The sequence below is a fragment of the Belonocnema kinseyi genome, chromosome 1 (genome assembly GCF_010883055.1).
Source record: "Belonocnema kinseyi isolate 2016_QV_RU_SX_M_011 chromosome 1, B_treatae_v1, whole genome shotgun sequence".
In the NCBI taxonomy this organism is placed as follows: domain Eukaryota; kingdom Metazoa; phylum Arthropoda; class Insecta; order Hymenoptera; family Cynipidae; genus Belonocnema; species Belonocnema kinseyi.
Genome location: NC_046657.1, coordinates 17,078,392 through 17,105,681, shown reverse-complemented (window position 1 = coordinate 17,105,681; position 27,290 = coordinate 17,078,392). Strand labels below are relative to the sequence as shown.

Sequence of the window (27,290 nt, the reverse complement as noted above, 5' to 3'; positions counted from 1 at the left end):
TGTTGATTTTTGGGATTTTTCATTCATTCCAAAATCTTAAACTTAAAAAAAAGGAATAAAAAAATAAATAATTGCATTAATTTTGTATGGATTGTTTTTATTTAGTAACATTATAAAGAATTTTAATTATCGACAATTTGATTAATTCTGGAATTTTCTATTTCAAAATATTTTCTTTTTTGGGATTCTTCAGTCGTCCCAAAATCTTTGACTTAAAAAAGGATAATAATAACAAAAAGAATTTTAGTTCAAAAAATTCCATAAATTTTGTTTAGAAATGTTCTTTAATTCAGTCATTTTAAAAACTGTTCGGGAATTTTTCAGCTCGGGATTTTTATATATTCGCAATTTGTTAATTAAATTTTAAAGTGTCGGGAATTTAGGATCAAAGTTGGATTTTTAAAAATATTTATTACTATGAAATGACAACAATAAAAAAATCTGTAAATAATAAACACCAACGTTTCGGCACTCATGCATCACCTCATACAAGATGCTGTATATGAGTGCCGAAACGTTGGTGTCTATTTTTTACGGGTGTTTTTTTGTTGTGATTTGATAATAATAAAAATAAAAAAGAGAAGGAAGGGAATTTTCTTTCCTTTTTTAGGAGAAAAAAGTGTTTTTCTTTCATTTTTTTTTTCAAATTTCAATAGGAACATTTTATGGCGGTTATCCAAATTTGGTCCTCGGAATCTTGGTTTTATTTTCAACAATCCTGCACAATAATTTTATTATTGGACGTTAAATAGGATTTTAAGTTTGATTTTAATTTCATTTAAATTTCTCTAATTTTAAAAAATTACCATTAAAAAAATGTTATAACAAAATTTGCATAATTTCTTTTCTCGAAAAATACAAATGTTTTTTCTAAAAAACTTTGATAAAAGTGAATACAAAGTGATTATAATTCCGCGGAAAAATGTCCTAAACTATTACCACTTCTCCCTTAAAAAAACTACCACAACCCAACAAAATAAAAACGGCTCTTAACAAATTAAAAAAAAATGAATTGATCTTCTCTATCAAATTGACACCGGAACACGCTATTTGGATTAGGAGGGTGGCATATGAAGAAGGGATAAGATGATTTCTCAGGATTGGCCCGTCCCCGATCGAGACTCTCCTCTCTCTCTCTCTCTCTCTCTCTCATTTCTTTTATAAAATCCAACAATAAAGAAAACGAAAGAGAGAAAGAGAGAATGAGAGAAAAAATGAGCCAAAGTCTAAAGAGCGATTGAGAGAAAAAGGAGAAAAGGGCGAGAGAGTGAAAAATCGTAAGAGTGATAAACAAAGAGAGAGTGAGAGAGTTAGAGGAAGAGAGAGGTGAGAGAGAGAGACGGACGGACGCAAACGCTGAAATCAGCTCGGTGCGATCGATGCGATAAATGGATGCGTGCGATTGGTAGCCGGGAAAATCGATGATGAACAGGGGGCACCCTTCCTACTCACCACGCCGAGCAGAGCATGGAGCAAAGACCGAAATATCGATTTTTAGGCCCCTACAGGACGGTTCGTTCGATGCTCATACCTGCCCCGTACCCCCGGCCCGAAGCCGCCTTTCAAAACACTCACGACGCGCGCGACCCTGTGAATTGCGAATCGTTTCACTCGTTGCGGAAAAAATTATTTTTATTTACAAACCCGGGAAATCATCGAAATCTGGAGAAAGAGGAGAGTGCGGGAAAGGTGGGGATAAGGGAGACTGGCCAGGGCTGTCCCAGGATGACGACAGGTAAAAGACAAAAGGAAATCGAGAAAATCGCCCTCACTCTAGGAATATTTCGGGAATGATCTTTCGATCCCGGAAGACAAAAAAAAAGTTTAGATCGTTTGAGGGAATAGTGGTGATTGTTTTTAGAGAAGATCATTATTTTTACTTCTCACGTGGTCAAGATTTTTATTTTTTATTGTGTGTTTTTGTTTTTTTTTTTTAGAAATCATTATTTTATGTTTGGTTTAGGGGCGGTTTTATTTATTTAGCTAAGTGTGTATGTGTTGTGGTGGGAAAGTAGTTTCTTTTTCAAACAGTTTAGTCTCCAACACTTTTTGCGTTTCGGGATATTTGAAGAAATGATGTTTAGAAGAAATGCTTTTATTGATTTTTTATGTGCTATGAATTGAAATGAGAAAAATACTAGAGGCCAATTAAATTTAGAAGAATTTTTTGTGAATGATCTTTCGATCCCGGAAGACACAAAAAGAGTTTAGATCGTTTGAAGGAATAGTGGTGATTTTTTGTCATTGTTTAGGTGAATTTAGAGAAGATCATTATTTTTACTTCTCATGTGGTGATTTTTATTTTGCATTGTGTGCTGTTTTTTGAAATTATTTTATAAAGGTGATTTTTATTTATATAACTGTGTATATTTTGTGATAGAAAATTAGGTTGTTTTTCAAAAATTTTAGTGTGGAACACTTTTTGCGTTTTAGAATATTGAAAGGAATGGTATGTTTAGAAGAAAATTTTTGGCGATTTTGGTTGAAACTGTGCAAAAAATATTGTGGTAGTAACATTTTAGAAAAATTGGTTTAGATTTATTGAATAAATTAGTCTTCAATTGGTGATTTTCATTTTATATTTTTTTCAGAATTCTTTTTAAACATTTTTACTCCAGGGATGATGTTCATTTATCTCTGCAAATGGTATAGGTCTGTTTAAGTTTTGGAAAAAATTCCTTTTACTTATTATTTTTTATTGTTTGGGTAACATTTAAAAAAATTTTTAAATTAATTTGTTCTGTGCTAAACGTTGAAAATAATCAAATTTTTCATCTTTGGAATATTGAGAAAAAATTTTTTGGGGAAACAGAAACTACAATGAAAAAAAAATTTGATTGGAAATTTAACCACTTTGGTGAGAATCAGTTTTTTTTTTTAAATTTGTTTTTTTTTAGTTTAAAAATAATTTCTTTATATGAAAATTTAACTATTTTTACAATTTTGTTTTACTTTTGCTTGAATATTTATATTTTTTGTTGAAAATCATTCTTGTTTACATTTTTTGCAAATTTATTAGTTTTTATTGAAAATTTAGCTTTTTTTAAAAACTATGTAGTGGGAAATTCATTTTTTTTAGTATAATATTATTATTCTTGTATGAAATTGTAAAAATTTACCAATTTTGTTGTCATTTTTTAAAATTAATTTGTTCTATTCATTAAACATTAATTTTTTTAAACTGAATATTTACCTACTGTTTGAAAATGGTTTTTCTTAGAAAGGGTTTTATTAATTTTTGTGTGCTAAATGTAGAAATTAATAAAAATTGTCATCTTTTGAATGATTAGAAAAAATTGTAGGCGATTATTTTTTTAAACTGAGAAGAAGATGCTTTTAGAGAAATTAGTTTCAATTTATTTAATTAATAATTAGTCTTTAGTTTCTTTGAAGATTCTTCTCTTTCGTTTTAAAAAAGAACTGGTTTGTTAAAAAATGGCCTTTTTTTCTTAGTTAAAAAGTTAATCTTTCAGCTGGAAAATTAACTATTATATTTTTGTTACAGAATTTATCTTTTTAATTGTTTTTTTTAATTCTTTTTTTATCAGTAGGGAGATTATTTGAACGCCCAATAAATAAAATGTATTTTTTGTTTTTTCTTATCTATTTATTTTTTTGTAAAGCTTCAAAGCGACTTGTGGAAAAAATTAATTGTAATTATTTTGTTGCGTCCATTTCTTCATAACGTTAATTATTTTTTATTATTTCTATGTTATAATCTGGAGTGCGTACAAAATTATTAAAATTCTGCTGTGGGTGGTAAACTTTAATTTTTTAATATTTGGAATAAAAATTAATAGTTTATTATTACAAATGCTATTTATCGTAAAATACAATTGTTTAATATTTACTTGAGATATAGGACTGTCTAGGGTACAATAAAATTATATTTGATAAAAAAAACATTGCAAATACTAAATCATTGAAAATTTACAATTTATTGAATTGATCATTTTATTCAAAGTAAATATTATTCTCAACTTTGTTCTGAGATCTATTCACAAGAAATGGTCGGATCAAGAATTCCGTAACGGAAGTGGGTAATTGTCCACCTGGTGTTTCCAACACGTTGAGTATTCTGTAGATGGAGAAACCACCTTTGAATGTAGTCTTCCTCAGCTAAATATTTCAAGAAATTCAATTTTCGTCCAGGCAATTAATTTTTTCAGAACTTATCAAATAAAAATTAATTGGATTTACAAGAAAATCTAATGATTTGAGATTCATGAAATGTGAAGAGCATTCATAAATCCTTATCTTAATCCTTTGTTTACTTTTGATTCTTTGAAAATCGTAAAAAATAACTTAAATAAATAAATAAATAAAACTTAAAAATACTTATTTTAATTTATTTTCCAAATTTATCTAAACAAACTTTTAAGACCCTAGAAATATTTGATATCCTTGAAAATTAAAGAAATTCTTTAAATCTTCTAAAATTCCTTGAAATACCTCTATTTTTTATTATACCATTACCCGTAAATCCATGAAATCCTTAAAAATTCTTCTTCTTTCCCTTGAAATTACAAAAAGAAAGTATTTGTTCATCCAAAAAGATTAATTTTCTATGAAAATAGATCAATTTTTAACTAAAGAAATCAATTTGCAACTAAAGTGAGTAATATTTAACAACAAAAAAATGAATTTTCAAACAAGAAAATTAATTTTCTACCAAAAAGAAACATTTTCAACTTAAAAAGTAAATTTTCAGCCGAAAATGGAATAACTATATTGAACAAGTTAAAGAAAATTATTTTGTAACAAAATAGTTAAATTTTCAACAAAAGAAACGAATGTTCATTTCAGCATCTTTATTAGTTAACTATTTTCTTGAATTTTTACTAAAAAGACAATTCTTAAAATAAAAAAAAAATTTCAACCAAAAAAAAAAGGATTTGCAACAAAATAGTTAACAAATTTGTTGAATTTTTATCCAAAAAATGCATTTTCAACAATAGTGATGAATCTTTAATAATAAAAAATTAATTTTGGACTAAATAGTTTAATTTTGTACTATAAATTATCAATTTTTAGCCAACAATAGGAATTTTCAATCAAGTGAATTAATTTCTACCAAAAAAGACGATTTTTAAACAAAATACATCAATTTTGAACCAGAAAAAGGTAAATTTTCAACCAAAGTAATAAATTTTAAACCAAATACCTGATTTTTTAACTAAAGAAAATACATTTTCAACCAAATAAGAAAAAGTTTAATTTTTCGTTAAAAAATAAATTTTCAACCATTCAAAAACCAAGCAGTTGCACTTTTAACAAACAAAAAAATGAAATTTCGACAACACATGAATTTTTAAAATAAAAAGGTGGATTTTTGTTTTTGACAAAAATGTTGAATCTCGAACAAAATAATCAAATTTTATGTTTAATCATTTTGAATCTTGGGAAATCTTTTAGAATTCCTAAAAATATACTGAAAAATTTCCCTTGGCAATCGTAAATATCCATTAAAGTAAGTAGAGATAATTTGAAATCCCTTGAAATCCCTTAAAATCCCTGGAGATTCAATTAAATCCTCTAAATCTTTTAAATTTCCTTGAAATAATTTAAAAACCATTGAAATTGCTAAGATTCTCTTGAAATTCAATTAAATTTTTTTCAAAGTCATATAAAAACCCTTCAAATCTTTGAAAATTCTTCACAGTTCAGCTTCTTCTTTGGAAATCCTTAAAAATCCCTTTTCTTTCCCTTGAAATCCCTTTAAATCTTTCATTTTTAAATCGTAAAAATCCATTAAAATAAGTAGAAATTATTTGAATATACTTAAATATAAATTAAAGGGAACTTATTTATTAAAGTTCTCTAAAAAAACGTTAAAATCCCTAAAAATCTTTAAAATTTTTGAATGTTAGGAAATATTTGAAATCCTCTAAAATCCCTTGAAATATTTCGAAATCTTTCGCAAATTTATGAAATCCTTGTAAATCCCATGAAATTCGAACAAAAACGTTTTTTTCTATCAAGCAGTTTAAGTTTTAAATAAAACTTTTGTTAAAATAATTTTTTTCGAGTTTTTACCAAAAATATTATTTTATAATAAAGTTGAATTTTCAGCTATAAAAGATAAATTTTTAATGAAAAATAACAATTGTCAACTAAAATTACGAATCTTCAAAAAAAAAAATAATTTTCAACAAGAGCTGAACATTAAACCAAATAGTTGATTTTTTTACCAAAAATATTATTTTTGAACTCATTGTTAGAAAATTATATTTATACCAAAAAAGGTGAACTTTTCACAAAAAATATAAATTTTGAATGAAATAATTGAATTTTTAACTGAAAATGATATAAAAAATTATAAACAACTAGTTCAATTTTATACCAAAATATTTAAATTTTTAAGTAAAAAGTATTAAAATCCCTCGAACATCGGTTAAAGTGAACTGATTCATTAAAGTTCTTTAAAAAAAGTCCTAATCCTATGGATCCCTTGATATTTCAAACCCTATTGAAATCCTGCAAAATTCTTTGAAATCCCTTTAAATTTTCTAAATCTCTTGAAATTAGTCGGAAGCCTTAAAATTCCTGGAAATGTTTGCAAATCTTTGAAATCCTCTGAAATCCCTTCAAATATTTCGAAATTTTACGAAGTTCTTTGAAATACGTGGAAATCGGAAAATGCGTTGCAATCCATTGAAGCTATTAAAATATTTAAACTCTTGTAAAATTGCGTAATTTATTTCTGGTTCCTCTATCTTTTGCATCAATTCTTTCAATATTTTAGCATTATTTTCTTATACTGATTTTTCTAGAATCGGGGAAAAAGTTATAAGAAAATCATTATAGATGTATACCTTCCCTAGCGGACCGCGTGACCCACGTAGAGACTGTTCCGTTCACTGGGCACGCTAGGGCGTATTTTCCTCCTTTTTCAAATTTATTCAAAATTTCACATAGAACTCTACACTCTTTTGATCTTTTTACACATTTTTATTTACGTATTTGTATTTATTTATGTATTATGCACTAGCCATGTTGCACGTTGATTTGCAGCACACAGCTTATAATAATTTATTTTTTAACACACGTATACATACAAATACGTAAACATAAATGTGTAAAAAGAATAAAACAGTATAGAGTTAGATGTGAAATTATGAATAAATGTTAAAAAGGGAAGAAAATATGCCCTAACGTGTACAGTAAACCGAACGGTCACTATATGGTCACGCTGTCCGCTAGGGTTTAATCGTCAAAAAATCAAATTATATTTTTATTTTTGCAGAAAAAATGTCTATCGCCGCTTCAGAAAACTATCAGCTGAAATGGCACAGCTACAGTGCTCATCTTCACAGTTCTGTTGCAACTTTGCTCCACTCTGAATCTTTTGCTGATGTCTTATTGGCAACGTCATGCGGAAGACATGTGGCTGCTCACCGATTCGTTCTTGCCGCTTGCTCTTCGTATTTGAGCCACATTTTTCAAACTTGCCACTTTGGGGCCAACACCAATTCACCCTACATTGTGGTAACTATTTTTTTTAAATTTTAATCCCAGCTCACCCTAGCGGCACGCTAGGGATATTTTCATCATTTTTCACATTTATTGACAATTTCACATAGAATCACATTGAATATCACTTTTTTTAGTAACTAGTTACAGTTACCAAATAAAGTAACTTCAAGTTACCTGAAAATTTACTTTTTTCACTTTCCTAATTTTTAAATTTAAAAATCAAAATAACTAAGGTGATAATTCATAAAATAGTATGTTGTGTTATTAGGACCGAAACCGTCTTTTTAACATAGTAGTTCAATTTTCTACCAAAATATTTGAATTTTCTACCTAAAAGAAAAATGAATTTGAAACAAAACAATTGAATTTTCAACTAAAATTGTCGATCTTCAACTAAATAATTGAATTTTTTAATTTTCAAACAAAATAGCTCGAACCTTTACAATTTTTTTTTATCAAAAGAGATGAATTTTAAAACCAAAAACAATACTTTTCAAACTAAAAGAACACTTTTCATCAAAAGAGTTGAATTAAAAAAAAAGTCGTTATTTTTCAACCAACTGGTTGAGTTTTATATGAGAAAAGTTGAATTTTTAACAACATGAATTTTTAAACAAATGGTTGATTTTTCATTCCGAAAATATTAATTAGAACAAAAAAAAAATTAATTTTTCAACCACATCGTTGAAATTTGTACTATTTTAAAACCAAAAATGTTAATTGTTAACAAAAGAGTTAAATTTCCAACAAAAAAGTTATTTTTCAACCAAATAGTTTAGTTTTCTGAAAATACGAATTTAAAACAATATAGTTAAATTATTATTTAAAGGTATGAATTTGCAACTAAAATTATAAATCTTTAACCAAACGACCGAATTTTCAACAAAAACGTATGTTTGTTTGCAACCAATTAGTTAATTTTTACCCAAAATATTTGAATAAAAAAAACATAAGTTTTCAATCCAAATAGATGAATTCTCAACGAAGAATATAATTTATTTTAAAATATATTTTACATTGAAATCAAACACATTGGAAGTCAGCAAAAAAATACGAATTTTCATCAAAATAGATGTATCCTGAACCAAATCAGATTAATTTTGTACCAGCATAGTTGCATTTTCAGCAACAACAAACAAGATTTTTTAATTAAAAAAGATAAATTTTCAAACTAAAAATAGCATTTTGAGCTAAAAAAAAATTTTCCTGCAAGTTATTGAATTTTTAACAAAGAAGTTACTTTTCAACCAAATAGTTGGGCTTTCTACCAAACTAGTTAAGTTTTTTTGAAAATACATCCATTTTCAACCAAATACATGAATTTTCAACCAAATAGTTGATTTTTCTTAAATTAAATATCAATTTTCAACAAAAAAGTTACTTTTTAACCGAACAGTTGGGTTTTGCTACAAAAATAGTTAAATTTAAAAAAAAAATACACAAATTTTCATACAAATAGTTCATTTTTAATATCTAAAATATTCATTTTTAATGGAAAATCTAATTTTTAACAAAATATTTCAATTTTCCACAATTTTCAAACCAAAAAGAAAAATTTTCGATAAAATAGTTGGATTTTCAAGCCAAAAGGATGAATTTTCAACCAAAAGTTACTTTTTAACCAAATAGCTGGACTTTCTAAGAAAATAGTAAAGTTTTTTAAAAAATATCATCCAAATTTTCTGCTATTTTCAGAGCAAAAAGACGAATTTTCAAGAAAAAGAGTTAAATTTCAAACAAAAGTTCATTTTCAAACAAATACTTGAATTTTGTACAAGAAAAAAAAACGAATTTGAAAGAAAATAGTTAATTTTTCATCTAAATAGTTTAATTTTCAACAACAAAAAAAAACAATTTTTATGAAAAAGGATACATTTAAAAACGAAAAAGCTAATATTTGCACCAAGAAAGAAAAAATATTTCTAAATTGTTTTATTTTCAAACCAAAAAGACGAATTTTATATTAAAAAGTTACATTTTTAAGCGAAAAGGATGATTTTTCAATGAAAAAGTTACTTTTCTTACTAGTTACTTCAACCAAACAATTGGATTTTCAACAAAAAAAGTGAAATAAAAAAAATGCATACATTTTCAACCAAAAAGTTGAATTTCACACCATTTTCAGATTAAAAGGACGAATTTTTAAGAAAAAGAGTTAAATGTCCAAAAAGAATTAATTTTCAATCAAATTTTTGAATTTTGTACAAAAAAAAAAAAAAGAATTTGAAACAAAAGTTAATTTTTCATCTAAATAATTTAATTTTCAACAAGCAGAAAAAAGACATTTTTTACCACAAAGGATAAAATTTATAAAACGAAAAAGCTGATTTTTGAACCATGAAAGAAAAAAAGTCTTATACATTGTTTAAGTTTCAAACCAGAAAGACGAATTTTCTATAAAATAGTTAAATTTTCAAGCCAAAAGAATGAATTTTCAACGAAAAAGTTACCTTTCAACTAAATAGTTGGACTTTAGCAAAAAAGTAAAATTAAAAAAAAATTGTCAACCAAAAAGTTGAATTTTCTACAATTTTCAGATCAAAAAGATGAATTTGCAACAAAGAAAGAGATTTTTTACCAAAAAAGTTCAATTTTCAGCCATCAATTTTTCGACGAAAAATTTAACAATTAATATTAATACAACCAAAAAAGATTTTAATTTAAAATCACAGTTGAATTTAACCAAGAAAGAAGAATTTTCAACAAAATAGTTGTATCCTCAATTAAAAAAGATTAATTTTCTACCCATAATTGACGTATAAAAAAGCACAAAAAACTTTAAAATAACTCAAATTAAAGTTCGGAATTACTACAAAAATGATAACCAAGTTACATTACAAGTTACTTTTTAAAGTAGTAGCAAACCTATTGGGAATGGCTAAACTTCGTTACACCACCTGGTGACAAAAATCCGAACTAGAAAGAATAGGTAGAATTTTAAAGATGCATTTATTGGATACCAAAAATAAGTCTTTATCGGCACCTCAGGGGTGTAGATGAAATTTACATTATCTAAAATAAAAAAATATTTTTTTACAGAAATATTTTTCTAAAAAAACAAAGATCCTTAATTTTAGATTTTAATTGTTAGGTGTACATTTTATTTTTACGAATTTTAAAATGCAGTTTTAAAGACTTAAGCCATTAAAAATTAGGAGCGTTTGAAATAGAAGATTTTAGATTAAAAAAAAACATTTTTAGTTGATCAACTGTGAATATAAGTTAATAATGATTTTAAAAATTGAACTGTTCTATAAGATTTAAAAAGTAAATAATACTTAATTTTAAAAGACTATTCGAAATCAGAATTTCCAGTTTCTAACGTTAAATATTATGGAAACTATTTCAATTGGAAAGTCTTATTAGTTAAACACATGTAAATGCCCAATTGAAACTTTATAACTTAAAAATAATATATTCATAATTAAAATCTTTTATTAAATTTCACATATTTATTCTAAGCTATTCAATTAAAAATATTTGAATTAAGAGAAATAAGAATTACTTAATATTTAAAAATATATCTGTTTATTTAAAATCAGTAATTGTAGTTAAATATTAAATAATAAATTTTGAACGTTACATTTTAATTGCTCTATTTAAAAAATTTAATTTTGAAGTCAAACTTTTGAACTTCGATGTACAAATAACAATTGAATACATATTATTTTTTTAAATCAAGGAAGTTAAAGAAATATTTAGAAGTTTTGAAATAATTCAAAGTCAATTTAAAATTTGTAATGATTTGAAATAATTTAAACAAAGTGCCTACGTGTACCGACAAAATCCGGCTATTAGTAATACAATTTCAGAGTAAATAGCCCACAGACTAATTTAAAACAAAATGTAGATTTTGGCAGATTTTAAACACAAAATTTAAAAGCTTTTTACGAATTTTGAATGGCTTCAGAAGATTAAAAAAAAATTTAATGTGAAAATTGAAAACGATTTTTGTTTTGAAAAGACAATTTTGAGTTATTGTTTAAAAAGATTTAGAAAGATTTACAAAATTATGAAAAAATTAATGTAGAAGATTTTAAGGAAATTTATTTCATTTGGAAGAATTAAAAAAAAAATTAAAAATTGGATTCATTTCACAGGATGTTTAATGCAGATGTTTCAAGAATTTCGAATAAGATTTGAAAGCATTTTCAGGATTTCTTAACCGTTTAAAATTTTAATAATTTAACTTTTAATTTAAGAAGTGTTCAGTTTATAAGAAAAATGTAATCGTTAATTTTTAATGTCTCTGGCTTAAAATTGCTTTAAATTATATAATTTTTCAAATTCATTGATCGATTCTTTAATTTATACTTTAGAGCATTGACAATGTTAACGTGAATTTATATTTTTAGAACTGGATCTTCATCTTTGAACTCTACAATTTATAAAAGTTAAAAAATTTATTTTTCAGTTCAACTGATTTAGTTAAAAAAAAAGCAATTTGAATCAAATTTAAATACAAAATTACTGAATGTTAAGACTTTTAAACTTCAATTTAAAAAATTTGAAATTCGAGAGTTCTACTTTGAGTGCTTTCATTTGCAGCTCAGTTTTTATTAATTCAAATGGAAAAATTGTTAGCTTTAAAGTTCATTTTTTTAAATTTCATCGCTACATACATTAATTAAAGTTTATTTAAACATAAATTCATTGAAAGTTACACGAAATAGTGAAATAATTGTTGCTTTTTTTTAAACCTATTTGACAAAAATGTATTTTTTTACTGTATAAGATGGAAATTCCATCTAAAACTATTTGTTTTTGATGAAGATTTTTTTTAGTATTTAATAATTATTTTATATTTCACAAAACTATCGTAAAAATACTTTTATGTAAAAATTAATTTACATCTTTAAAATTTTACCTACTCTTTCTAGTTACAGTTTTCAACGCCAGGTGGCGAAATGGTAGACCACCATTCCCAAAACCTCAAAAGTTACAAATAACATAATTTTTCAGTAACTTACTTGTAACCAGTTTCTGTCCAATACTCTTTTTGACAACGAAATAAATACAAAACATAACTACTATTATTCTGTAAAAAAATATACAAATAGTGCTGAGTTTTATGTGAAATTGTGAATAAATGTGAAAAAAGATGAAAATGTGCCCTAGCGTGCCCAGCAAACGAAACGGTCACGCGATACGCTAGGGCATCGAATTTTTTTTTTGTAATAAAACAAATTTTTTCAGGTGCTCCCAACCGAGATTGGTTACCGAACCCTGAAAATTTTGATCCAGTACATGTACAGTGGAGAAGCAACCGTGACAAATGATCAACTCGAGGGTGTCCTGAAAGCCGGAGACATCCTCAGAGTGAGAGGACTCTGGAGATCGAACACCGGAGGCAGTAAGAAGGAAAATATCCAATCCAACAACCAGAAAGTCGAACGAGACAAGCGGGAACCGCCCCCCTTAACCGGACAAATCCAAAAGATAAAACTCGTTCAGCCAGCAGAAAAAACCGCCCTCGAAAATGTCCCTCAGGCTACAACGCCTCAAGCTAATCTCCAGAGCAGCGCTCTTCCGGCACAGAATAAGCCACTCGAGAGGAAAAATAGCGAGAGGGAAGAAGTTGAGGAGGAGAAAATCGACGAAATTGATGAGAAAATTCTCTTGGAAGAACCGAAAAATGCGGACCATAGCAAGCACAAGGAAAGTGTCGATGTCATTCCAAAGAAGAGGAAAAGTGCGGCTGATTCCGAGTCTACGAAGTCGAAGAGCGAAAGTGGAGATAATGTAAGGGGCCCTTCCAGTCAAGGATTCATCTTTTTAGTTTGAAAATTTGATCTCTTCTAGTTCCAAATTCAACAATTTCAATGAAAATTGCTATTTTTTCATTGAAAACTCAACTATATTTTTGAAAAACCACGTATCTGGTTAAAAAATCGATTTTCTTTGTTTAAAATTATCTTTTTCCGTGAAAGTTTATGTTCTTGTTTGAAAAATTGTTAGAAAAATATTTTTTTGTTTGGTTGAAGCTTCATCTTTTTAATTAAAAATTTATTTCTTTGTTTCGTTTTTTTTTTTGCAGTTTTCTTGGAAAGTTAATCTTGCTGCATAAGAATTCTTTTTTTCGGTTAAAAATTATTATTTTAGTTGAAAATTTATCTTTTAGGTCAAAATAAAGTTATTTAGTCGAAAGTTAAATTCTTTTGTAAAAATTAATTTGTTCGTTCGAAGCTTCATCTTTTTAATTAAAAATTTATTTCTTTGTTTCGTTTTTTTTGCAGAAAATTGTTTTTTTTTTTTTAATTCTTCTTTTCGGTTAAAAATACAAGTATTTCAATTAAACATTCATCATTTAAGTAGAAAATATGTCTTTTAGGTTGGAAATAAAATTATTTGGTTGGAAGTTAAACTCTTTTTTAAAAAATTAATTTTTTGTTTGGTTAAAAATTGATCGTTTCAGTTAAAAATGTATCTGTAGAAAATTAACTTTGTCTTGGAAAGTTAATCTTGCTGTATGAGAATTCTTCTTTTCGCTTAAAAATTATTATTTTAGTTGAAAATTTATCTTTTAGGTCAAAATAAAGTTATTTAGTCGAAAGTTAAATTCTTTTGTAAAAAATTAATTTGTTCGTTCGAAGCTTCATCTTTTTAATTAAAAATTTATTTCTTTGTTTCGTTTTTTTTGCAGAAAATTGTTTTTTTTTTTTAATTCTTCTTTTCGGTTAAAAATACAAGTATTTCAATTAAACATTTATCATTTAAGTATAAAATATATCTTTCAGGTTGGAAATAAAATTATTTGGTTGGAAGTTAAACTCTTTTTTAAAAAATTAATTTTTGGTTTGGTTACAAATTGATCATTTTAGTTAAAAATGTATCTGTTTGTAGAAAATTATTTTTGTCTTGGAAAGTTAATCTTGCTGCATAAGAATTCTTTTTTTCGGTTAAAAATTATTATTTTAGTTAAAAATTTATCTTTTAGGTCAAAATAAAATTATTTAGTCGAAAGTTAAATTCTTTTGTAAAAAATTAATTTGTTCGTTTGAAGCTTCATCTTTTTAATTAAAAATTTATTTCTTTGTTTCGTTTTTTTTGCAGTTTTTTTGCAGTTTCTTTGCAAAAAATTGTGTTTTTTTTTTTAATTCTTCTTTTCGGTTAAAAATACAAGTATTTCAATTAAACATTTATCATTTAAGTATAAAATATATCTTTCAGGTTGGAAATAAAATTATTTGGTTGGAAGTTAAACTCTTTTTTAAAAAATTAATTTTTGGTTTGGTTAAAAATTGATCATTTTAGTTAAAAATGTATCTGTTTGTAGAAAATTATCTTTGTCTTGGAAAGTTAATCTTGCTGTATGAGAATTCTTCTTTTCGCTTAAAAATTATTATTTTAGTTTAAAATTTATCTTATAGGTCAAAATAAAATTATTTAATCGAAAGTTAAATTCTTTTGTAATAAATTAATTTGTTCGTTTGAAGCTTCAGATTTTTAATGAAAAATTTATTTCTTTTTTCAATGTTTTTTTTTAAATGTCTATTTTTTGTAGAAAATTGATTTTTTCTTTGAAAAATCTTCTTTTCGGTTAAAAATACAAGTATTTCAATTAAACATTTATCATTTAAGTATAAAATTAATCTTTCAGATTGGAAATAAAATTATTTGGTTGGAAGTTAAACTCTTTTTTTTTTAATATTAATCTTTTGTTTGGTTAAAGATTAATCGTTTTAATTACAAATTTATTTCCTTGTTTCGCGTTTTTTTTAAATCGATTTTTTTTTTAGGAAATTGTCTTTTTTTTTTAAAGTTAATTTTTCTGTTTGAAAATTATTATTTTCGGATGAAAATTCATGTGTTCCAGTTAAATATTTATCATTTAAGTTGAAAATTCATCTTATAGGTTGGAAATAAAATTATTTGTTTGGCAGTTAAACTCTTTTGTTACCATTTTTTTTTTTTTTTTTGATTGCTGAATCATCTTTTTAATTAAAAATTATCATTTTAGTTGAAAATTTATTTTTTAAGTTTAAAATAAAATTATTTAATCTTAAGTTAAACTCTTTTCTAACAAATTAATTTTTTGTTTGATTAAAGATTGATCGATTAAATTAAAATTTTTGTTAGAAAATTATCTTTTTGTTTGAAAGTCACTCTTGTTGTTTTAAAATGCTTTTCTTTCGCTTAAAAATGATGATTTTAGTTGAAAATTTATCTTTTAGGGTGGAAATAAAATTATTAGATCAAAAGTTCGATTCTTTTGTAAAAAATTAATTTTTTTGTTTTGTTTGAAGCTTCATTTTTTTAATTAAAAATTTATTTCTTTGGTTCTCGTATTTTTTAAAGATCGATTTTTTTTTGTAGAAAATCATCTTTTTGTTTGAAAGTTAATCTTCCTGTTTGAAAAATCTTCTTTTCGCTTAAAAATTATAATTTTTGTTGAAAATTTATATTTTAGGTTAAAATAAAATTATCTGATTCGAAGTTAAACTCTTTTGTTAACATTTTATTTTTTTGTTGTTAAAGATTGGTCATTTCAATTAAAAAATTATTTCTTGGGTTCGCGTTTTTTTTAAAGATCGATTTTTTTGTAAAAATTTTATTTTTTCTTTGAAAATTCTTTTTTTCAGTTAAAAATTCAAGTATTCCAGTTAAATATTTATGATTTAAGTTAAAAATTCATGTTTTAGATTAGAAATAAAACTATTTGTTTGGAAATTAAACTCTTTTTTAAATATTAATTTTTTTTGTTTGGTTAAAGAATAATTGTTTTAATTAAAAATTTATTTGCTTCTTCGCGTGTTTTTTTTTTAAAAGATCGTTTTTTTTTGTAGAAAATTATCTTTTTCTTTGAAAGTTAATTTTGCAGTTTGAAAATTCTTCTATTCAGTTAAAAATTCAAGTACTCTGGTTAAATGTTTGGTTGGAAGTTAAACTCTTTGTTACAGTTTTTTTTATGATTCATTTTTTAAATTAAAAATTTATTTAATTTCAATTAAAAATGTATTTCTTTGGTTCGCGTATTTTGTTAAAGGATTGAATTTTTTGTAGAAAATGGATTTTTCTTTGAAAATTCTTTTTTTTTGGTTACAACTTCAAGTATTCCAGATAAATATTTATCATTTAAGTTGAAAATTTATCTTTTAGGTTGAAAATAATTTTATTTGATTGGAAGTTAAACTCTTTTTTTTAAATATTATTTTTTTTATTTATTTTTTGTTTAGTTAAAGATTAATTGTTTTAATTAAAAATTTATTTCCTTGGTGCGCGTTTTTTTTTTTAAAAGATCGTTTTTTTGTTGCCAAAAATTATCTTTTTCTTTGAAAGTTAATCTTGCTGTTTGAAAATTCTTCTTTTCGCTTAAAAATTATGATTTTAGTTGAAAATTTATCTTTTAGATTGGAAATAAAATGATTTGGTCGAACGTTAAATTCTTTGTAAAAAATTAATTTTTTCTTTGATTGAAGAGTGATCGTTTTAATTAAAAATTTATTTCTTTGATTCGCGAATTTTGTTAAAAGATCGATTTTTTTGTAAAAAATTATCTTTTTCTTTGAAAGTTAATCTTACTGTTTGAAAATTCTTCTTTTTGGTTAAAAATTATCATTTTAGTTAAAAATTTATCTTTTAGGGTGAAAACAAAATTATTTGTCGGAATTTAAACTCTTTTGTAAAAAAGTAATTTTTCTTTTGTATGAATCTTTATCTTTTTAATCACAAATTTATTTATTTGGTTCGTGTATCTTTTTTAAAGCTCGATTTTTTGTGTGGAAAATTATCTTTATCTTTAAAAGTTAATCTTTCTGTTTGAAAAATCTTCTTTGCGAGAAAAAATGCAAGGTTTCCAATTAAATATTTATAATTTTAGTTAAAAATTCATCTTTTAGCTTGAAACTAAAATTATTTGTTTGGAAGTTAAATTATTTTGTTAAAAATGATTTTTTTTTGTTTGGTTGATGATTCTTTTTTTTTAATTAAAAATTTATTTCTTTGGTTGAAAAATGAGATGTTTGATGAAACGTTTGTTAAAAAAATTACCTTTTTTAGTTGAAAATTATTCTTTTTTATACAAATTAATCTTCTTGGTTGAAAATAAATTTGTTTTCTAAAAATTCAATTATTCTAGTGAAAGATTCATCATTTCAATTGAAAATTCATCTTTCTAGTTTAAAATTTAACAATTCCAGTTAAATATTTACAATTTTATTTGAAAATTGATCACTTTGTTTCATAATATAACTATTTAATTAAAAATTTTTTAAAAATTCTGATCAAAAAATTTTCTTTCCTACTAAAAAGTTTATTTTTTAACCAAATAAACAAATTTTCAACCAAAAAAATCAATTTTCAACAAAAATTTTAATTTTCAGCTAAAACTTTTGATTTTTTACTAAATTGTTTAGTTTTTGTAAGAACAAAAAATTAACGTTTTGCCAAATATTTAAATTTTCAAATAAATAGTTTATTTTTTAAACAAAATAATTGAATTTTCAACCAAAAAATGTAATTATCAAACAAAAAGTTTAATTTCTTGCTAAAATGTATTAATGGATATTTGAAATTTAATTTACATTTGGTAAATTTTAAATATAGTTACAATTATTCAAAAAGGGTAAATTTTGAATCAAGAAGATTAATTGTTTACCGAAAAAGACGAATTTAAAGGATAAATTTTTAATTAAAAATATCAATTTTTACCCGAAATGGAATATTAACTTTTTCAGTTAAAAAAATTAAATTTTGGAAAGAAAAGCGAATGCTTGACAACATAGTTCAATTATCAGCCGAAGAGATAAATTTTTAACTAAAATGGTCAATCTTTAACAAACAAACAAATTAATTTTTAACAAAAGAGTTGAATTTTCCATTAGGTAATAGAAAGATGAAATGATTTAAGCCCAGAAGATTAATTTTCTACCGAAAAAGTCTAATTTTTCAATCAAATAGTTGAATTTTCAACTAAAAAAATAAATAATTAAACAAAAGTGTAAAATTTATAGCTAGAAAAATAAATTCTTTGCCAAAAAATAAATAGTTCAATTTTAATTATCAAAATCAATCTTCAAACTAAGATGATACGAATTTTCAACTAAAAAATAAATTTTTAATAAATTAGTTGAATTTCGAACCAAGCATTTGAAGTGATTAAAAGTGATTTTTAAACTTTTTAAATTATTATTAAACTGTACGGTTGCAGGGCAATTTTTCCAAAAATTCGCAAACTTTTTCAAAATTTATTATCAGGAAACGTACTAAACTTTAAAAAGCCTAGTTTTTCGCGCGACCCCCTCCTTCCTCCCTAGCGCCACGCGTGAGCATAGAAAGTTAATTTTTTGATAAAAAAAATTATATTTTCGGGTTGAAAATTCAACAATTTGTTAGAAAATTAATGTTTTTGTTAAAAATTAAACTATTTATTTTAAAATTAAACGATTTCGTAAACAAAGAACTTGATTGCAATAATAACCGTTTTGTTCCGACGATCCGCTAGGGCTAATTTTCACATTTATTCACCATTTTTCCCCTTGACAGGAGTTGAATTTGGATCTTCTCGTGAAGGACGAACCGATTGATTGGGACGAGTCGATGGATCCTTCGGATTCACTCACGATCGATCATGACATTGACATTAAGCCCGTGAGTCTTGCCTTAAATTTTAAATAGTTCGAAAAAATATTCCAAAAATATTTTTGATAATTTGAAATCAAAAATTGGAAAAAGAAAATCTTACCACTTTTTTTCCTGATTCCAGGAAATCGTACACAGTGCGGACGAGGATGGAGACATCGAAGAAGAGGAATATACACCACTAACATGTGATATGTGCAGCCAAACTTTTAACAGACCTTCCGATTGGGTTAGACACATAGAATTCACACACGCCGACATGACAGAAAATCGAAGAAAAAGGCGAAAGGTACTTTAAGAGTCATTTAAAAATTACTTCACGCTATTTTTAAGACGTCAACACTCCCCTTCTTCACAACTCTTCACTCAAAGCTTAAAACTTCCGCCCTAGCGTGCCCTTCTGAGCACGCTAGGGCATATTTTCATCCTTTTTTGCGTTTATTCAAAATTTCACATAGAACTAAACACTATTTTTAATCTTTTTAAACATTTTTATTTATTCATTCATATTTATTCCTGTGTTTAAAAATTAAGAATTAAAATCTGTGTGCGGCAACACATAAATATAAATTAATATAAATGTGCGCAAATATCAAAAGTGTTGAGTTTTATGTAAATTTGGAATAAATATAAAAAAAGGATGAAAATATGCCCTAGTGGGCCAATTGAAGGGGATGGTCAATTTATGGTCATGATTTACTAGATACGCTAGGGAATATTTTCATCCTTTTTTGCGTTTATTCGCCACATTTTTGAGTGACATTTTTTTTCTTGGATTTCATTTGATAAACGACTAAAATGTAACATAAAATATACAAAAATAATATTTTAATAGACTTTTTATCTTAAAATTTTAGTTCACAGAACAGGTTGAATTTTCAGAAAAACGAAAGAATTAATTTTAGAACAAAGATACTTGTATTTTTAACCAAATTGTTGATTCTTCAAGCCAAAAAGACAAATTGTTTAGAAAATATTTAAATTTGCAGCTTAGAACTTTTGTACAGAACTTATCAATGAAAAATTTTATATATTTGATATTTCAACGAAGAAAATATTTTAGTTTTCAAATCAAAAATAGTAAAATATAAACAGAAAGAGGAATTGTCAACAAAATAGTTGAATCCTGAATCAAAATAGATTAATTTTCAATCCAAAAATTACATTTGTAACCACATAGTTGAATTTGCAGTTTAATAAAAGTATTTTCCAACAAAACAAAAAATAACCCATTAATTTTCAATAAAATAGTCAAATTTTTTTTTAATAATTGAATTTTTAAACTACAATGATGAATTTTCAACCAAATAGTCCAATTTTCAAACAAAAAGTTTTTTTCTTTTCAATCAAAAAATTACGCAGCACGAAGTAGTATAAGGAGACATCACTCCCGGAAAACTTGGACGCGTGAATTCGAATTTAGTTCGTTTGCATCCCTCGTAGCGCCTCTTGCGAAAAAATGCGAAACCGAGAACTTTTTCAAAATTCTTTGCTTTTTCCTTGTAAAATTTTTTATTTCAAAAAATTAATATTAAAATTCCAGCATTTTAATCTTGTGATACTTTTAATATAGAATATTTTATAAACGGAATAAAACAGTATTTCATATACAAATTTAAAATTTTCAAATTTATTAAATGAATCCAAACAAAAAAATGTCTTTTTTAAAAAATATTGAAATTTATACAAAAAACTATGAGTTTTAAAACGAAAAAATGAATTTTCAACAAATAAAGATTTTTAACTCTATAAAGAAAGTTTATATAAATTGTTCAACCTTCAAGCCAAAAGACGAATTTTCTCTACAAAAGTTTAATTGTCTTTACAAAAAAATATGACTTTACAGAAAAAGATTAATTTTCCACCAAACTGATGCATTTTTATCCAAGAAAAATGAAATTTGAAACTAAAAATTTTTTTCCAAAAAGGCGAATTTTCAACTAAAAAATATCAATCGTAAAAAACGGAAAAGTTACATTTTCAGTTTAAAAATTAATTGTAAACAATAAAAAATTGTATTTGCCACTAAACAATTAAATTTTCAAACATACATAAGCCTTTAATCAAACAAATACATTTTTAACAATGTAGTTTAACTTTTAACCAAGTAGTTAATTTTCCAATTAAAAAAGATTAATTTTCAACTTAAAATATAAATCTTTAACAAAAAAGTAATTTCTTAACAAAGTGATAGAAGAAATTTAATTTTTTCAATGAATATCTATCTTTTTGGTTAAATATCATTCTTCTTTGCTTGAGTATCAAGCAAATGAATTTTCAATCTAAAATGACGAATGTTTAAACAAAAAGGACGACTTTTAATAAAATTGTTGAATTCTCTAGCAAATAGTTGCATTTTTATCAAACAAGGTAAAATTCCTCTTAAAGCAGAAAAATTTTTAATTACAAAAAAATTGAGTTTTCATCCAAAAAAGATTCTAGTTGACTCAGAAAGATCAAAAATTAAATTTTTCAACAAAAAAATTCATTTTCTCCAAAAAAAATTGAATTTTCAATCGAAAAAGACGAATTTGTTCAACCAAAAAGGATTATTTTTTAACTAAATACTTAAATTCTAAGAGTCCAGTTCACTTTCTAACGCCAAAATAAAAAATGTAAACAATTTGCATCCATAATGGATGTCTTTTTAAGAAAATTATTAAATTTTCAACTAAATAATCAGATTTATAACTGCAAGGAAAACCTGCAAAAGAATGTTGTTGCGAATTTTCAAAATTCTAATCTGAAAATATTTCATTTTTTCAGTTTTTAACTTGTTGAAATTTTAATCCTAAAGTATTCAGATTTGAGATTCTTCAATTCAAAATACGATTATTCAATTTTAAACGCTTTCAATTAGAAATGATACAATTTTAACTCCTTTCTAAAAAAATTCTCCATTAAAAAAAATTTCAATGTAAAACGCTCTCAATTACAAATAATACAGTTTTAATTCCTTTGAATTTTCAAAATTGTAATTGTAAAATATTTCCTTTTTGATATTTTGAACTTGTCCTATTTTCGAAATTTTCTTATTATCTTAAATCATTGAAATTCGAGATTCTTATATTTAAAATAAAATTGTTTTATTTTCAAAACTTTAAATAAAAGTCAACAATAGTGGGGTCTTCTTATTCTACTTCGTGATGATGAGTTCTCAAAGAAAAATATAAACGTTGTTATTTAAACAATTTTAGTTTTGATTTAATTTTAATTTTTTCAACTTTAAGTTAAAAACAATCGAATTCAATAAAAAAAAACGACGAATTGTGAACAAAGCAGTTAATTCCTCAATCAAAACAGATAAATTTTTGACAAAAAATTGCATTTTAAACCAAAACAGGTACAATTTCTACCAAAAGAGATGAATATTCAACCAGAAAAATAATTCTTCAACAAAAAATATGAATTTTCAAAAAAAAAAAAGAGTTTTTAACAAAATAATTAGATTTTCAACCAATAAGATGAATTTTCAATCAAAAAATGTTGAAATCTTAAGGGCAAATTTAATAGTTGATATCTCAAACCAAAACGTTTTCAATTTAAAATAAAAAATATTTGAATTCAACCAAAAAAGAAGAATTTTTGACCAAATCGTTGAATCCTTGACTAAAAAAGATTTATTTTTAACCCAGCAGTTGTATTCTTAACGAAAAATTATCAAATTTTTACCAAAACAGATGAATTTCCAACAAGAAAGTTGAATTTTTAAACCAAAAGGACAAGTTTTTGACAAAACCATTGAATTATCATCTCTCAAATGTAAATTATCAAGAAAAAAAATGATTTTCATACAAAAAAAAAAAATAATTTTCAACGGAAAAGTGAAGTAAAAAAAAGAATTATCTATAAAAGAATAAAATTTTCGTCTCCAAAAGTTGATTTAAAAAAAAAAAATCAAGAATTTTCAACAAAATTGTTAAAGTTTCAACCAATGAGATAGATTCTCAACTAATAAAGTAGTTCAACTTTGAACTAAGTGGTTGGATTTTTAACCAAAAAGTTGAGCTTTTAATTCAAAATAATGAATTTTCTACAAAAAAATTGAATTTTTATCTCAAAAATGTGAATTTTCAGGAAAAAGGTTAATTATTTAACAACTAGTTGAATTTTAAACTAAAAGCGATGAACTTTCTATTAATAATAAAATAGTTAAATTTTAAATTGAAAATAAAATTATTTTTAACCAAACAGATGAATTTTCAACAAAAAAGTTTAGTTTTTGAGTCAAAAAGATGAATTTTCTACAAAACAGCTGAATTTTTAGCCCTAAAATACGTATCGTTATCAAATAATTAATGTTTGACCAAATTTGTTATTTTTAAACTAAAAAATATCAATTTTTAACGAAAAATGGTTTATATAAAAGTAGAAAAAGTCGATTTTCAAACAAAAAAATGACGAATTTTTAATTTATCCGTTTTTAACCGATAATGTTATATTTCAATTTTTAAGTAACAAAGTTAATTTTAAATCAGAAAAGAACAAATTTTCAACAAAATAGATAAAATTTTTGACCAGCATAATGAGTTTGCAATAAAGTTATTTTACTTTTAAGTATGTAGTTGAATTTTCAACTAAAAAACATCAGTTTTAACCAATAATAGTACATTTAAATTATCAGTTAAAAGAAAAAGTAATTTTCTATTAAAAAGGACGTTCTTGTCAACAAAAAATTTGAGTTTTTTATCCAAAAAGACAAACTTTCTACAAAAGAGTTGAATTTCCATTTGGATAATGTGATTTTTCAAGACAAGTGTTAATTTTCAATTAAAAAGTTGAATCTTATACCAGAAACGATGCATTTTAAACAAAAAATCAAATAGTTAAATTTTCAATCGAAAAAAATATTTTCAACCCAAAAGATGAATTTTCAACCAAAAAGTAAAATTGTTAAGTCAAATAAATGAATTTTCTGCAAAACAGTAGAATTTTCAGCCCCAAAATATTAATTTAAAACAAATGTTTAAAACAAAATGGACAGTTGTAGTACAACAAATTAATTCAAACATCAATATTTTCATCTCTAAAAATCGTTCTTCGACTAATAAAATAAATTTTCCACAAAGTAGTTTAATTTTTAACCAAGCAGTTCAATTTATAATTAAGAAGATTGTTTTTTTTTTAACGAAAAACACAAATTTATAACAAAATATATCAGTTTTCAACGAAATTGTTGAATTTTGAACTAAAAATTCTCCCTTTTTAACCAATAACAGTACTTTCAACCGAGTAATTGAATTTTCTTCAAAAAAATACCAGGGTGACCATTGGACCGGGAAAATCGTGAATTTTTTGATACCGGGAAAAACCGGGAAACAACGCTGATTTTTTTTCTTACCGGGAATTTTACAAATATTTAGAAGAAAAAACTATCCACGTTCGATTTTAACAGGTTTTAAATAATTAGTTGAATTGTTATGTTTTTCAATTATGCTATCACTTAGCTTAAAATGCGTAATTCAAAATTTTTTTAATATAAAAATTTTCCATTAAAAATTTTAATTTTCAAGCTTACATTTTTAATTTAAAGAATTTTTTAATATTTTCTTAAAGACTTCAACAAATAAAAAATAAAAGCCTTTGATGTTGAAAATTTCTGATAAAAAACATTTTTAATTAATAAGTAAATATTTTTTTTTAATTTTTCTGTACTTTAAGGGATAAAAAATGAACAAAAACGATTTGACAAAACGATTTTAAATAAGTTCAAAATTTAAGAATTTTCAAATTTTAACGTTGAAACTTAATCGGTTTCAATTTGAAAATCTTAGTCGTTAAACAAATATGAACGTGTGTCTGAAAGTTTATAAACTATTTTCAACTTAAAAATAACTTCATAATAATATATTCTGAATTAAAGGATTTTATTAAATCTAAAATATTGATTCAGTCTAAAATATTCCACTTTTAACGCATTCAATTTGAAATTTTTAATTAAAAAAAAAAAAATTATTGAATACTTAGCCATATTTGAATTGGAATTTGAGACAAGTAAATTGAAACCAAATATTTAAAAGCAATGAATCTTTAACTGAATTTTTTGTCATAGTCCTTTTTTGAACATTTTGTTCAAATCTTTGAAAAACTTGTTAAATAATCTCTTAAAATAATTTTTGAAAATGAAAAATTATTTTTAATTTTCCTATGAATCTTAAAAAAATGTTTTTATTCTATTGAAGTCTTTCACAATTCTTGAATAAAATCTAATTTTTTTGTTTAAAATCTGCGAAAATCTACATTTGATTTTATATTAGGCTATCATTTCAAGTTTTACATTAAGTTTGAATTTTTTCGTAACTTCTACATATTTCTTAAAATTACTCAAATTTCGCCTGAAAATAATAAATGTTCAATTGTTATTTATACATCCAAATGGTAAAGAAATTTTCTAATATTTGCAGGATTTTCAGAAAATTATAGAAAAAGTTCAATTAATTTTGACAGATATTTAGAAGTTCTGAAAAAATTCACAAAATCATTTTAAATTTAAAACAAATTTAAAACAACTTCTAGATTTCTCAAGATTTTGAAATAAAATTTTGAAGCTTTCCAAGGATGTTTAAACTATTTAAAAAGAAAATTTGAATACAACATTTTTTAATTAAAAACTTTTATATTTCAATTTTAAAAGTTCAAAATTTAGCAGTTACACTTTGAATATTTTCATTTGCAGATCAGTTTTTATTACCTAAAGCGGAAATTTTTTTAGCTTTAGTGTTCCATTTTTTAAATTTCATTGACTATGAAAAATGTTTGCGAACCGGGAAATGACCGGGAATTTATTTCGTCGACTGAAACGGACACCCTGAATACGAACTGTCAATGAAAAACGTAATATTTGAATTTTGAATTAAAAACGATTCATTTTAAACCAAAAATATAAAAAACACAGTAGTGGACTTTTCAATTAAAAAGAATTAACTTTCAACGAAGAATAGATTCATTTTGTTCTTGGGCTCCACATATTTCTATAATTCTATTTTTTCTGTTCACTTCGCATTTAAGCAACAACAACAAAAAATGAGAGAAGGAGAAATTCTTGAAAATAGAAAAAAAATCTTAAAAAAAGAAGTAATTATGTGTCATTTTGAGTCTTGGAATTAAATTTTTAATTGATAGTTCCATGTAGTTTGAAAAGTCGTTAAGAATTTCTGTTATTCTCTGATGGTAATAAAGATTCCTTGAAAAAATTTGACTTTTAACACCGGGCAAAATAATATGTCTATTTCTGAAAAAAAATATATTCTTCGTCAATCGGAAGTTTTTTGGTTTAATTCCCAGTGGAACAAATATCCTTTTTCAGAAAAGTTTTAATTCACAGCTCCATCTAGTCTGAAAAGACGTTAAGAATTTCTGTTATTCTCCGATGGTAATAAAGATTCCTTGACAAAATTTGACTTGTAACACCGGGAAAAATAATGCTTGTATTTCTGAAAAAATATTCTTCGTCGATCTCTGTGGTAGCTTAAGGGAAAAGCACCCGATCGACAATCGTAAGTTCTGTGGTTCAATTCCCAGCGGAGCGAAGGAGAAGATATTTCTTCAGAAAAATTGTAACTTAAAAAAGATGTTAATTCATAACTCCATCTATTCTGAAAAGACGTTAAGAATTTCTGTTATTCTCTGATGGTAATAAAGATTCCTTGAAAAAAAATTGACCTTTAACAGCGGGCAAAATAATGCGTGTATTTCTGAAAAAAATATTCTTTCACAATCGGAAGACTTGTAGTTTAATTCCCAGTGGAGCAAAGATCTTTTTTCAGAAAAGTTTTCATTCACAGCTCCATCTAGTCTGAAAAGACGTTAAGAATTTCTGTTATTCTCCGATGATAAAACAGATTCCTTGAAAAAATTTGAATCTCGGTATCAAAAGGACTATTTTTATCTCCAAATTTTCAATTAAAAAGAATTAACTTTCAACGAAGAATAGATTCATTTTGTTCTTGGGCTCCATATATTTCTATAATTATATTTTTTCTGTTCACTTCGCATTTAAGCAACAACAACAAAAAATGAGAAAAGGAGAAATTCTTGAAAATAGAAAAAAATCTTTAAAAAAGAAGTAAATATGTGTCATTTTGAGTCTTGGAATTAAATTTTTAATTGATAGTTCCATCTAGTTTGAAAATTCGTTAAGAATTTCTGTTATTCTCTGATGGTAATAAAGATTCCTTGAAAAAATTTGACTTTTAACACCGGGCAAAATAATGCGTGTATTTCTGAACAAAAAT

The 27,290-nt window shown here is 24.6% G+C and overlaps 1 protein-coding gene across 1 annotated transcript; it reads left to right on the top strand.

Moving 5' to 3' along the window:
- The first annotated feature begins 1,564 nt into the window (after positions 1-1,564).
- On the top strand, positions 1,565-19,354 carry LOC117176850 (protein tramtrack, beta isoform-like). Its single transcript, XM_033367196.1, has 5 exons — positions 1,565-1,735; positions 7,247-7,488; positions 12,673-13,218; positions 18,961-19,065; positions 19,181-19,354. Exons 1-5 carry the CDS (start codon positions 1,726-1,728, stop codon positions 19,352-19,354), a joined length of 1,077 nt encoding a protein of 358 aa, XP_033223087.1. The 5' UTR covers positions 1,565-1,725.
- Positions 19,355-27,290: the final 7,936 nt, after the last annotated feature.